Raw genomic sequence first — 14,488 nt, 5'->3', positions numbered from 1 at the left:
CAGTATTAGAAAAAGAAATTTTTTTAAATAGTGGAAACAACTTTGCCATTAACTTTGGCAACTTTGGCATTTTATTTATTATTTATTTTTTAAATTTTTTAAAAAAGATTTTATTTATTTGACAGAGAGAGACACAGCGAGAGAGGGAACACAAGCAGGGGGAATGGGAGAGGGAGAAGTAGGCTTCCCGCTGAGCAGGGAGCCTGATGAGGGGCTCAATCCCAGCACCCTGGGATCATGACCTGAGCCAAAGGCAGACGCTTAATGATTGAACCACCCAGGCGCCCTTATTAAAAAAAAAAAAAAAAAAAAAAAAAAAAAATTTTTTTTTTTTTTTTTTTGAGAGAGAGAGGCAGCGGAGAGGGGCAGAAGGAGAAGAACAGAAAGAAGCTCAAGTGGACTTCCAGCTCAGCGAGAAGCCTAATCCCACGACCCCAAGATCATGACCTGAGCCAAAACCAAGAGTCAGACACTGAACCGACTGAGCCACTCAGGCACGCCAATGTCTTAAGATTTTTAAACTTCTTACTTTCAAACTTCTTAAAAGGACGATAATAGGGGCGCCTGGGGCATCGGGCTCCCTGCTCAGCAGGAAGCCTGCTTCTTCCTCTCCCACTCCCCCTGCTTGTGTTCCCTCTCTCGCTGTCTCTCTCTCTGTCAAATAAATAAATAAAATCTTTAAAAAAAATAAATAAAATAAAAGGACGATAATATTTATACTCTTAGAGCTCAGAAAACAAGAGAAAAGTGTATAGAATTTCAACGAATGGAATCTGGGTAATCCAAGAAGAAGTAATGTAAAACTGAAAGAAGGGTGCCTGGGTGGCTCAGTTGGTTAAGCGACTGCCTTCGGCTCAGGTCATGATCCTGGAGTCCCTGGATCGAGTCCTGCATCGGGCTCCCTGCTCATCGAGGAGTCTGCTTCTCCCTCTGACCCTCCCCCCTCTCATGTGCTTGCTCTCTCTCATTCTCTCTCTCTCAAATAAATAAATAAAATCTTTAAAAAAAAAAATATTTAAAACTGAAAGAAAATCTGGGTCAAATAAGCTAAACATGTTTTCTACAGACAATGGTCTTATAACTTCTTTAATCCACCAACTTACTATCAGTGAATCATCTCCTATTTATTTTTTAAAGATTATTTTTTTAAAAAGATTTTTTTTATTTGAGAGAGAGAGAGAGAGCATGAGCAGAGGGGAGAAGGCAGAGGGAGAGGGAGAAGCAGATTCCCCGATGAGCAGGGACCCGATGTGGGGCTCAATCCCAGGGCCCTATGATCATGACCTGAGCCGAAGGCAGACGCTTAACCGACTGAGCCACCCAGGTGCCCCAAAACAACTCCTATTTAACTATAACTTCCCCGAGAGTCTCAATCCAAGTAGAAAAGTTTTTCTCTTTTGAAGGAACAAGAGGTGCAGCTATTCCAGCCCTGACAAAGACACCTGCAGCTGCAAGACAACAGGCATGGCAAAAAGTGAAGCAGGTAGCACCTGAAACAAGAGACACGGACATATGAAGTTTAACTTCACAAAATGGTCTTGAAAATATTTCACAGCACTGTGCAAATAAAAATCAAACTTATTAAATTATTCATTAGCAAAAAAAAAAATCACAGGAAAAATGGAATATAACACTGAGCTTTTCTTGGTATAATTTCTCTAAAGATATCCAGAATCCATGCAAGTTGGACGACTAGACTGAAATGATGCTCACCTGGGCTTCAGACCTGAGGCCCTCTAACATCTCCCAAATGTACACAGAATCAGAGATGGAGAGCTGGAAGAAGTTGCCTGAGGCCCCCTAACATCTCCCAAACGTACACAGATCAGAGATGGAGAGGTGGAAGAAGTTGCACACTCACCTGCCAAATGCCCCCTTTCAGGCAGATTGTGTGTAATCTTATTCTTGTTTAATAGGTTAGGCAACTAGGCCCAGACAGGTTAAGTACAATCTTAGACAACAGGCTCTTAACTAGACCCTCTCTCTGACTTTTGTCTCTCCCTACTCCAGTATCACCACTCCAGGCCCATACACCTCCAGTGGCTCCCCATCCCCGTGAACATTCAATGCACACTCCCAACCTGGCAACGAAGGTCCTTCCCAACTTCCCCCGAACACCCAGGCCCCAAATACAGTGCTCACTTCTCCCTGCCTGGCTTCTTCCATGGTCTTCACCCATCACCGACATTTCATTCAATCTGCCTTATCTCTCCTATAAAAATTCAACCCATCTTTCCAAGATCCATCTCAACTGTCTCCCGCTTCTCAAAGCTTTTCTATACCTCAGCAATGTGCTATGATCTCTCCCATCACACGTCTCAACAACCCACCAAGAACAACGTACTTGATAATTATCTTTTTGAAAATCTTATTTTGGAATTACTTGTAAACTTTTCTTCCACTCACTGCAGACAGGACTGTGTCCCCCTCATCCTGTATCCACTGTACCCTATATGTTCCAAAAACTTAACAACTATTTAGTGGAACTAAAGGGGCCGGTGTCACAGGGATTTAATGGGATGAGGAGGAAAGAAAAAAGAAAGAGGACCACTAGAACCTAGCCTTCCTACTATAGGGTTTAACTATGTTGTGACATTTGTCATATAATCAGTACTGGGCACAGTGCTGGCAAGCAACTGGCACTGAACAAATATTTGCTGCATCATCAAATGAATGGAAGACTGAAGAATAATCAAATGAAGTCATGTATAAATACAGTCACACCCGCACAATCCTTATGATATAGCTGGAGTTATACAACCAATAAAAATGACACAACTAGTGAAGAACACAAGTCAGAAACCAAATGATGAAAGGCCCCTGAAAGCCTGGCACCAGGTCTAGGCTCTGATGCAAAATGCCCTTGGAAATTGGGACTCTTGCAGAAAAAAAAAAAAAGTGAAGGCTTGAACCCAAGTCCTATAGAAGTCATCACATATCAGATAAGGGAGAACCAGTTCTGGTGGGCACCAGTCTCCAAATACTAAGCGCTAACAGTTATTGAGCATTTATCACATGCGAGGTGCTGGTTTGTATGATCTCACCTAATCCTTACAACAGTGTAATATTATTTATTATCCCCATTCTAAAGATAAAAGATTGAGACCCAGAGAAGTCACAGTCCTAATTCAGAATAAAGCATTAACACTATAATTTAAAAAATGAAAAAAAAAAAGACACTAATTTTTTTTCCAGAATTTTACAACAAACTAACAAGTTCGTTGTTTTTAGGGGGTAGAGAGGAGTAGATCCTGTCATTATAAAAGGTCATTAAGCTCAAAATATGACAGAGATGGCCAGGGTTACTCCCATTTATAAAAAGGATCTATGGGGCACCTGGGTGGCTCAGTCAGTTAAGCATCTGCCTTCAGGTCAAGTCATGATCCCAGGGTCCTGGGATGGAGTTCCATGTCTGCAGAGAGCCTGCTTCTCCTTCTCCCTCTGCCTGATGCTCCCCCTGCTTGTGCTCTCTTTTTCTCTGTCAAATAAATAAATAAAATCTTAAAAAAAAAAAAAAAAAGGATCCAGAGGGGCTCCGGGCAACACTTGGAGGAGGTCAATAAGCCAATGGACCACAAAGAGGCAACAAAGGTAACTTGCTTAGACTTTGCTAAGAACTCTTGACAATATTTTAACCCAAGAGTATTAAAAGAGAGAGACCAGGGCGCCTGGGTGGCTCAGTTGGTTAAGCGTCCAACTCTTGATCTCAGCTCAGGTCTTGATCTAAGGGTCATGAGTTCAAGCCCCAATGTGGAGCCTACTTAAAAAAAAGAGAGAGAGAGAGACCACGAGGTGAATTTAGACTGCCAAAGGAAGGAAATGTCAAACCAAGGAGAAAACAAGATGCCCTCACAAGTCTGGATGACTGGGCAGAAAACTGCAGATGAAAAGTCATACATAACAGTGGGGGTGGGTAAGGTATGTAGGTCAAAATAAAGCTACTATAATAGCATTACAAGCTGGCTAATTAAACAATTTTTTAAGAGTACAACTTTTGTTATCTGAAGCTTCTGGGAATAGTTTTTCGGGAGAAACAAAATTCCCTGAGAACTAGAGATTAAGCTTTAAGTATCTGTGGCAGTGTTTTGTTAAATCCATTTTTTGTCTTTCTCAAATGTACCGCTCCCATGGAGAACACTGAACAGAAGCTAACCTTTTCTAAGTGACTCAGAGCTATCACAATAAACAAAGGTGACTGCGACAAAGTGCGCAGAGAGCTGCAGATGCAAGTGCAACAGCATCTACTCCTACAAGCAGTCCTGAATGGGAGTTTCACTAAAGATGCTCTATTGGCTGTGTGATCAGTTAACATGGCTTTCTGCAACGTCCAACACAGGTAGCACTACGTGTGCCTTTACACACAATGCATGAGTCTCTGTTTCTTGAGCCCTGCTCATGTGCCTGGCAGGGTACAACACAGACAAACGAATGTCTCTGATTCCTGATACATTGTTTCAACAGGCAATGATCCCGTAGCTGCACAGAGTTGGGAGGTTGTGATTTTCACTTCAACTCTGCCACTTCTTACCTAAGTGACCCAAATTAACTGACAGAACCTACCCGAACAACTCTTTGTATTTCCTTCTGTAAAATGTGGACAAAACACCAACTGTGTGTATATTTGGAAATCCAGAGAATCTTCCTAGTGTCTTAAAACTATGCCAATATCAGCAAGTCATCTCCCTCAAGCCTCAGTTTTCTCACATAATAAGAGGATCATCAGATAGCTTTTTGCAATGTCTGCTCTACCACTAAAATCCTGTGATCCAAAAACTTCCACCTATAGTCATGAGAGAGTAACAGGACCTGGGGTTTAACTTCCTGCCATAAAACAACTAGGAAAATGGACAAATACATGAAACCACTCATTTCATACACTAGACAAGTAGCACAGGACTATAATACCTGAGAGACAGAGGAAACAAAGTGAGCCCTATGACTGCCCGGTTTTCTGCCAGAAGACACATCTCAGTCCACAGAACAGAAAAGGGCATTCCAAGCAGATCATGATGGTCTAAGTGGAGGAGACAGAAATAAGAGGACAGGAAGTCAAAAGCAGCTGGAAATTCTGAAGAGGAGAGAGCTAAACAAAAAAAAAAGCTCCAGAAATCATAACAGAATTCCCCTCAGTCTTTGATGAATACTAAGATGTACCAGTATAGGTGATAGTCTATGAAGTTGGAAAAGAACAACCAGGGAACTGTGAGCAGAATGGCTCCAGAGTTCACACAGAGCTGAGAGGCATCTGAGTGACTCCCAGCGAGAGCAGAAAGCCCTCAAAGCATTCAGTAGAGACCTCAAAGGGGCCCCACCTTAGCAGTGGAGTTAAACTATCCCTGTAGCAAAAGCTATTATATAGATCTGCCCTAACAAAGTTTTAAAATTAGCTTTGTAATAGATGCAGAAAAGGCATTTGAAAGAATTCCACACTGCTTCATGATAGAAACACTCAACAAACTAGAAATAGGAGGGAATGGGGGCGCCTGGGTGGCTCAGCCAGTTAAGTGTCCAACTCTTGACTGCAGCTTAGGTGATAATCTCTGGATTGTGAGATCGAACCCCGTGACAGGCTCCACACTGGGTGTGGAGTCTGCTTAGGATTTTCTCTCTCTCTCTCCCTCTGCCCCTACCCCCCCTCTAAAAAAAAAGAGGGGATGCACCTGGGTGGCTCAGTCGGTTAAGCATCTGCCTTCGGCTCAGGTCATGATCCCAGTGTCCTGGGATCAAGCCCCACGTCAGGGTCCCTGCTTAGTGGGGAGTCCGCTTCTCCCTCTACCCCCCTACCCACGAGTGCGCGCGCTCTCTCTCTCTCTCTCAAATAAATAAAATCTTAAAAGAAAGAAAGAAAGAAATAGAAGGGAACTTCCTCAACTTGATAAAGGGCATCTATAAAAAACTCACAACTAACATCATACTTACTGGTAAAAAGCTGAAAGTTGCCCCTCCCCCCCCAATCAGGAACAAAACAAAGATGTCTGCTCTCACCACTTCTTTTTTTTTTTTTTTTTTTAGGTTTTTAAAATTTATTTATTTGACAGAGAGAGACACAGCGAGAGAGGGAACACAAGCAGGAGGAGTGGGAGAGGGAGAAGCAGGCTTCCCGCGGAGCAGGGAGCCCGACGCGGGGCTCGATCCCAGGACCCCGGGACCACGACCCGAGCTGAAGGCAGACGCCCAACGACTGAGCCACCCAGGCGCCCCCACTCTCACCACTTCTATCCAGTATTGTTCTGGAGGTTCTAGCCAGGACGATGAGACAAGAAAATGAAATAAAAAGCATTCGGTTTGGAAAAGAAAAAGTAAAACTATTTGCAGATGACATACTCTTGTATATAGAAAACCTAAAAAAGTATCAGAACTAAAAAGACGAGTTCAGCAAGGTTGCAGGATACAAGATCAATATACAAAAATCAATTGCAATTAGGGCTTCAGTTTTACAAGATGAAAGAGTTCTGAAGATGGATGATGGTGATGGTAGTAAAACATTATGAATGTATTCACCAACACCATTTACTTTTGCTTCTTGGCACTTGTTAGCATTTTCAATCATATTTACTTATAGTTTTTTGCTTAATGCTTGTCTAGCTCCAGGACAATTCCATGATAGCAAGACCACGTCTACTCATTCATCCCTCTAATGGGCCCCTCCAAGGCCTGGCACACGGTAAGCCCTCAGATTTATTATATTAATGAATGAACTAATGAACAAATGTCACCCTCGTTTGCTTTTATAACGGTACAGATAGCCTTGGTGGCCCTGAATCCAGGTTTCCAGGCCAGCTTTACACATAGAAATATCCAGGAAAAGAAAATAGCTTCAGCAGCAAAGACAGAGCCTCTCAGAACTAAGTGAATAAATTCAAGTAAGATTTGAGGATTTCTGCCTCAACTCTATATCTTTTTTTTTTTTAAGATTTTATTTATTTATTTGAGAGAGAGAGTGAGAGAGAGAGAGAGAGTACAAGAGGGGGGAGCGGGAGAGGGAGAAGCAGACTCCCCGCTGAGCAGGTAGCCCGATGCGGGACTCGATCCTGGGACTCCAGGATCATGACCTGAGCCGAAGGCAGTCGCTTAACCAACTGAGCCACCCAGGCACCCCTCAACTCTGTATCTTAACACATAAACGAAAGTAATGTTCTGGCCAGCTTGGCAATGTTCATAAAAGGCCAAGCCTTTTTCCAAAATGCCAGATACACGCATGAAGCAAATACAAAAACAAATATATAAATAATGAGGAAAATGAAGTGCACAGATACATTTCAGCAATTTAAACAAGGACGGGAATAGCTGCCGGTGGATGAGATTGGAGGCAACCACATCTCCACTAGGTGCAAACTGCAAACACAGACAGCAGAAGAGAAAATCTGCAGTAAGGAGTCAGAAATAGAACATTTCTGCCCTCTGGGGGAGCAAACAGCTAGTGACACATCAATTTTGAGAATCCTTAAGGGCATCGAGATAAACAATGCGGCCATAATAATCTTATTAATGCAAATAACTCATGGCCCTGAAATATTCAAGGGCTCTTTCCTGTCTCATCAATTCAACGTAAACTCTGAGCCTGGGACTATATATGAGGCCACCTGCTTTCTTCTCACTCTCACCTACACTCTTCCCTTTAAATATACTGTATTTCTGCCGAACCCTATTACTGTTGTTCCTCATTTTCCTCTGTGTTTTTGCTCTCTGCTCTATCTGAAATGACCTTCCCTTGCGAACCACTCTTGGCATTTACAAATGTCCATCCCCATCACTTCCAGGCCTTCCTTATTCAGAATCTCAGCTGAAAGTAATCTCCCAGCAAGTACGCACAATACTTCACTTTCTTAGAGCATGTTTCACTTTTTTACTTTCTATTACTTTTTCACTACCTGTCAAGAGCCACAGAGAAAAGGTTTGGGGCCCGCAGAAAAAATTATCTGTACCTCCCATTCCTACGGCAGCAGAGTGCAAAATGGCTAAATATCTTCTCAGGGGAGTTTTATTGAAAAGCCATATGGTCCAATACCACTTCCTTTATGGACAGATAGCCAGCCAGTCCCCCGCCTATCACTGCTTCTACTTATCTGTAAATTAGTTGAGGGTCAGAGTTGTGTGCACACCTAGTAGAGCCAACTGTTGAAAGAAAGATACCGAGAGCAGACACGGCAAGAAGCCAGTATCCAAGCAACAGTACTGCAAATATGAAGAGAAACCTGGGGGGCGCCTGGGTGGCTCAGTTGGTTAAGCGACTGCCTTCGGCTCAGGTCATGATCCTGGAGTCCCAGGATCGAGTCCCGCATCGGGCTCCCTGCTCAGCAGGGAGTCTGCTTCTCCCTCTGACCCTCCTCCCTCTCATGCTCTCTGTCTCTCATTCTCTCTCTCTCTCAAATAAATAAATAAAATCTTAAAAAAAAAAAAAAAGAGAGAAACCTGAATTCAAGTTTCCACATAGCAGAAAACAAGAGCACAGTATCATACGGCCACTTCCGCCTTGTAGGTTTTTTGGTTGTTTGTTTAATTCATAATTTAACACAGCCAACCATGGTCAAACATCATTATCTTAGAATCAAAAGTATAAGGTCCCCTTTTACGCTTGCAGAGTTAGCAGGAAAAAGTAAATAAAATCCAACAACAGTGAAACTATAGATAAATATGCACAAGGTGTCTTGCTGATACTATCTACCATAACTAAGTACAGTCCTTTGAAAACAGCTGGGCAGTAAACATCAAGACCCATCCACCATTTAACAGAAGGATGTGATTTAGAAGAAGACAAAATTCTAGATGTACAAACATGCTGTTTTACAAGGGAAAAACTAAACAGTCGAAACAGAGAAATGCTTAATTATGATCTATCAATACAAAACATGACATGCAGCCATTAACATAATAAATATGGGCTATTTTTGAAAAAAAGCAAGAAAGTGAATATAGCTAAAGACTAAAAAGGAGATCTAAGAAATTAAAATGCTAATGCATTAAGTGTTAGGGGCTGAATTATTTCCCCCCAAAATTCATATATTGAACTCCTCATCCCCAGGTACCTCAGAATGTGACTGTATTTGGATATAGGGTTTTTAAGTTAACACAAGGTAAGTAGGGTGGGCCAGTTCTATAAATCTGACTAGTGTTTTTTTGGTTTTTTTAAACTTTTTTTTTTTAAGATTTTATTTGTTTATTTGACAGAGAAAGAGAGAGAGCACAAGCAGGGGGAGTGGCAGGCAGAGGCAGAGGGAGAAGCAGGCTCACCACAGAGCAGGGATTCTGATGTGGGACTCGATCCCAGGACCCTGGGATCATGACCTGAGGTGAAGGCAGTCGCTTAACCACTGAGCCACCCAGGAGCCCTGACTAGTGTTTTTATAACAAGAGATTAGGATACAGACAGGCACAGAGAGAAGACTATGTGAAGACACAGGAAGACAGCGATCTACAAGCCTAACAGAAAGGCTTCAAAAAAAACCAGCACTGCTGACACCTTCATCTTGGATTTTTAGCATCCAGAACTATGAGAAAATAAATTTCTGTTGTTTAAGTCGTTGTGGTACTTTGTTACGGCAGCCCTAGCAACCTAATACAGTTAATGTGGCATGATTACAGTAAAGATTTTTTCTTCTTCCAATTTCTTCTTAAAATATTTTAGAGCTGGTTTAACAACAGTGGTTCTAGCATCATGAATTCCCTCTACTGACACTAATTTTCTCTCCCCTTACTCTATAGATGGTTGTTTTTAACATGGCCTCACAAAGGAAAGAGAGTGAGGATGGAAATTTTCAGCTTCATCATGCTGGGAAAAAAAAATGCCAATACCATGGTTTTTACTCCATGGTAAACCACTCTAAAGGAGTGGATAACCATAAATTCCAGAAAGCCCACTGCCCTGAGCATCAGAACAGATGTTCCTCCAATGAGAGATAAGAGTTAACCAGCTCATCTTCTGGAGCACATCGGTCCACCAGGGAGGCTCTGGCATGTCCCTAATGCTGCAGTGCCATTTAAACACCACATCGAGTTAGCTAAGACACCTCAAGATTCTAGCATTCTAACCGAAGAAAAGAGAGGATATTTTAGGACATGGAAAAAGATTCTGATCAGAGCCTCCTGCGGGTGGGAAGAGAGGTGGGAGAGCAAGGAATGCTTCCCTAGTTTTCAGCTCTGCCAGGAACTCTCCATATCCCAGGGTTCAGGGTCCATTAGTATGGTACAGGCCAGACGAGGAAAGGCAGGAAGAGGTCACCAATATCCTAGACACAGAGGAGTATAACCAGGCAGATCCAGGAGGAAGCTTGACAGGGGCGGCTCAGTAACATTCTGAAGACAGATGAGAAGGAGGAGAGCAGAGCAAGACTAGTAGGCAGAAAGAAATTGGAGAGAGGGAGACTGGAAGCCTACCATACATGGAGATTCTACTGTAGACAGGGCTCTCTTCTCTATTTCTCTCCTCTCACCTTTCTCCCAGAGGGAGAGGGCTGAGGGCTGTGTGAGACGTGATCTCGAGGAACACAGACGATGTCCTCTGGGTGGCTCACAATCCTGGGGGTGGGCTTTAGGGCTGTGGTTCCAGTCTTAAGGGACAGTCCAGCAGGAAAAGGTCAAAACTCTGATATGGATCAGAGAATTGATACCAAGGAGTCTTGGGTTTGACTATCTGAACATGGCAGGAGTCTGGTCACCAGACCTGTGATATAAGAGTAGATCGGGTACTTACAGCAAGTCTGACTTGATGCTGATCACCTGAGCAATCTCACTAACACTGTTTCTTATTTTTTTTTTTTTAAAGATTTTATTTATTTATTTGACAGAGAGAGACACAGCGAGAGAGAGAACACAGCAGGGGGAGTGGGAGAGGGAGAAGCAGGCTTCCCGCCGAGCAGGGAGCCCGATGCGGGGCTCGAACCCAGGACCCCGGGATCATGACCTGAGCTGAAGGCAGACGCTTAACGACTGAGCCACCCAGGCGCCCCAACACTGTTTCTTATTGATCTAGCCTACCTAGTGTGTATTAATTAACAGCAGGTGCTCAAAAACTGTTTCCTGAATGAAAGAGTGAATTAATTAAAGGAAAAATAAAATTTACTTAGTAGCAATAGGCTATGTTTCACAGCCTGGGATGTGAGTGGAGTAAGGAAACACCACTGTGGCATGTAGATAGACAAAGACAGGGAAAGTTATGTCGTTAATGTGCCCCAAGTGCCATAAAAGCATGTCAAGGCTGCCTGAGTTACCAATGTCTGAGCTGAGATGGCAGGTCTAGCTCAGAAAACTGAGCTATCCTCAGCCCAACCCTATCTGGACCAAGTCCCACTCAGTCCTCTGCCTTCTCTCTGGAAAAAAAGGAGAAAGAAACCAGAAACAAGTAAATGAGAAAGAGGTTTTTCAACACTCATCTCCCCACTTAAGTCCCCACCTTCATTATCCTGGTGGGTAGTCAGAAATTCCTTTACTCTTAAGAACCTCAAGAATACTTCCCTAGGAATGCTAAGGGCTTGTTGCCAATTGTTTTAAAGTAGTGGAATGTAGTAAGCAGCCATATATTATATGACTAAATAGTAGCAATGATCCCTAGCATAATGAAGTCTCAAGACCCCAAATGAGAATAAGAGGAATCCACATATATCTGATAGAATCAGCCACCTACAAAAGCCTTCTTTAAGAAATTATTTCAGGGTCCCCAAGACTACCCACACATACATAGTTGTACTCATAGCTAAATTACAGTAAATTGTATTACAGTGAATTTATCAGCAAGAGAAAAAGACAGGTGGACTCTGGAGAAACCTGTGCCTGGGCTTCCTTGTGTTCTCTCCCTCCTGTGAAGGTATACACCCAGCATGCTCCCCTCTACAGCAGCAGACAATGTAGTAACATGTATGCTATGTTTGTACCTAGGGAAGTCCATTAGAGACATAGCATCCAAGGTTTTTATTGATAGACAAAGGCACTGTCTGCTTAGCAGCCATCAAAATTCCAGATTCCCAGGAGGAAAGCAGGTAATCATATTGTTTGTTCAGAGTCTAGGCACAATGAACCACCCTTATCAATTAGAAAATGGAACAGTTCAAGTGTCAAGTTCCCAGATGTAAGCCAAGGACCAACCTTGCAGGCAATCCCTTCTGAAGATTGCAGACTCAGGCTGGCTCTGTTAACTCTTTTCTAAAGTGATTTGTAAATGTTGCCAAAGAAACTGAAATATCTCCCAAACTAAGAGATAGTATTGGGAAGCTGCCAACCTAAAAGCTGTATTAATTAGTTGTAAAACAGATCCTAATTTTGACAACTGAAGCAGTTACTATAAGATACAAAGCTAACAATGTTGCAATTACAGAATGTTCTTGTGATTATGGAAGAAGACTGAAGAAGGCCAGTTGAGCTTAAGGTGCATTTCTCAGAGTTACTGAGTGGGAAAGGGTGCCCTGCTAGAGCTGCAGGACTGTCTTCACCCAATTCCCTACAATCTCTTCTCTCTTCTCTGAGTCCAGCAAGCAAACTTCTGATATGCTTTTTAGTCCTCCTACTAAGAATAGAATGTGCTGACTATCTGGCATGAATTTGATTTGATAAGCCAGCACTATGGTCCATTAGTCAGGCTCATTCAATGATAACAGTTCTCAATCATTAGGTACTCATGTGTCATTTTGTTGATCTTCATAATACTCTTAACAAGTACTGTCCTTGTATTTTGCAGGAGAAAGCAAAGGTTCAGATTGGAGAACTGACCTACCCAGAGTCACACTAATGTAAGCAAATGATACAGGATTTAAGTTCAGGTATTCCTATCTCTAGAACTCATATACTTTCCCTTCTTTTGAATTCCTCCTTCAATTAGAAGTCAAGTTGGCATCAATCTCCCAGGACCTGCTCATCCTGCAGGTAAGTGAGAAATCAGACTTAAGAAACCACAAAGCCAAGGACACTATGCCAGAGAGTCTAACACAGCATTTCAGCCTCACTCCTCACCAGAGCCGCAAAAATTCTCTTTTTTAAAAAGTATTTTATTTATTTATTTGATAGAGAGAGCGAACACAGGTGGGGTAGCAACAGAGGGAGAAGGAGAAGGAGGCTCCCCACCGAGCAGGGAGCCCTACGCGGGGCTCGATCCTAGGACTCTGGGATCACGACCGGAACCGAAGGCAGACGCTTAACCATCTGAGCCACCCAGGCGCCCCCATAAAACTACTCTCAACTGCAGCAGACAGGTCTCCAGTCTCCACCACTTTTCTCCTACTCTTAGACAACAGATCTCTTTCCACCCACCAGAAACTGTATGAAAAAAGAATCTCATCCTTGGGGCGCCTGGGTGGCACAGTCCATCGAGCAGCCGGCTCTTGGTTTCAGCTCCAGGCCTGATCTCAGGGTCGTGAAATCCAGCCCAGCACCGGAGTCCGCTTAAGACTCTCTCCTTCTTCCCCTGACCCTCTCCACCGTGCACACGCACGTGCGCGCGCGCTCTCTCAAATAAATAAATCTAAGAAAGAAAGGAAAAGAAAAGAATATCACCCCTTCTGTGCTAACATACTATAATGATACTATAATTCTCTGCCCACTGTCATTCATTCCCCATTCCCTGCCACTGTCCCTTCTTCAAAACACAATCTTTTACCCAGTCTAACGCCCCCTCTAGATTCACAGAAAAACAACGCGCGGATTTGCACTTCAAAAAGCACTTTCAGATGTACTATTTCATCTGCCCTTCACAACAATGTGAAGCGGCCAAAGTAGGTAAGCACCCCCCATTTAACGAGAACAGCATGTCTCCAAGGTCACGGAATAAAAAGCAGAGGAAGTCGGGAGCAGAGCCCCAGGTTCTGACTCTGGTCCTCCGCTCTTCCCGCTGCTTCTCCCTGCCTGCCGCCCCCGCCCTTGCGATGTCAACAAGGTGCCCCTCGGCTCAAACCCAGGCCTGTAGCTCACGTCCCTCCCACGCCACCCACCCGCAAAATCCCCACCTGCCCTGTCCACTCCTTGACCGCACCACCCCCATGACCCTCCTCTCTTCACCAGCGCCCTCCGCCCATGGGCCTCCTCACCCCGCCAGCTCCCGCCGCTCATGTACCCCCTCCTGTCACAGACAGCTCGAGAGCCGCGCTCGGCCTCCCACAGACCCTCGCCGCCCCGCCTACCCGCTTCGCCACCCCATACCCCTTCTCCTGTCAGCCCGCGGCCCGAGAGGCCAAGGCTACCTTCTCCAAAGATGCCGGTCTCTGCACGGCCAGGGAGCGGGCCAATGACAAAACCGTGTTGAAATAGAAGCCCCGCGAGGCGCTGGAGCCGGAGCCGGAGCCGGAGCCGCCGCCGCCGCTGCTGCCGCCGCTGCCTGCACGGGCCGCGGCCGCCGCCATCATCGCGCGCGCGGCGGCGCTGCCCGCGGGCTTCCCGCACCCGGCCTGCGAGCGCCGGAGCTCATGGCGCAGGCGCGGCGGCATCCGGCTTCCCCACCACGTGACCTCTGCTGTCGACACTGGGTGGGGCGTGGCCGCGGGGTGATTCCACTGCTGGAGGGGAGAGA

At 44.4% G+C, this 14,488-nt stretch overlaps 1 protein-coding gene across 1 annotated transcript in view; it reads right to left on the bottom strand.

Moving 5' to 3' along the window:
* The window catches only part of PI4KA (phosphatidylinositol 4-kinase alpha), a 119,886-nt gene extending 105,550 nt beyond the window's left edge, over positions 1–14,336 (bottom strand). Inside the window, exon 1 of the mRNA XM_034989194.1 lies at positions 14,163–14,336. Coding sequence (XP_034845085.1) covers positions 14,163–14,324 — 162 coding nt within the window. The 5' untranslated portion in view covers positions 14,325–14,336. The remainder of the gene's footprint in view (positions 1–14,162) is intronic.
* Positions 14,337–14,488: the final 152 nt, after the last annotated feature.

The sequence above is a fragment of the Mirounga leonina genome, unplaced genomic scaffold, assembly GCF_011800145.1.
Source record: "Mirounga leonina isolate KUSES-001 unplaced genomic scaffold, KU_Mleo_1.0 Mir_481, whole genome shotgun sequence".
Lineage (NCBI taxonomy): Eukaryota > Metazoa > Chordata > Mammalia > Carnivora > Phocidae > Mirounga > Mirounga leonina.
The sequence above is the reverse complement of the archived record's forward strand: the minus strand, read 5'-3'. Positions and strand labels throughout refer to the sequence as shown.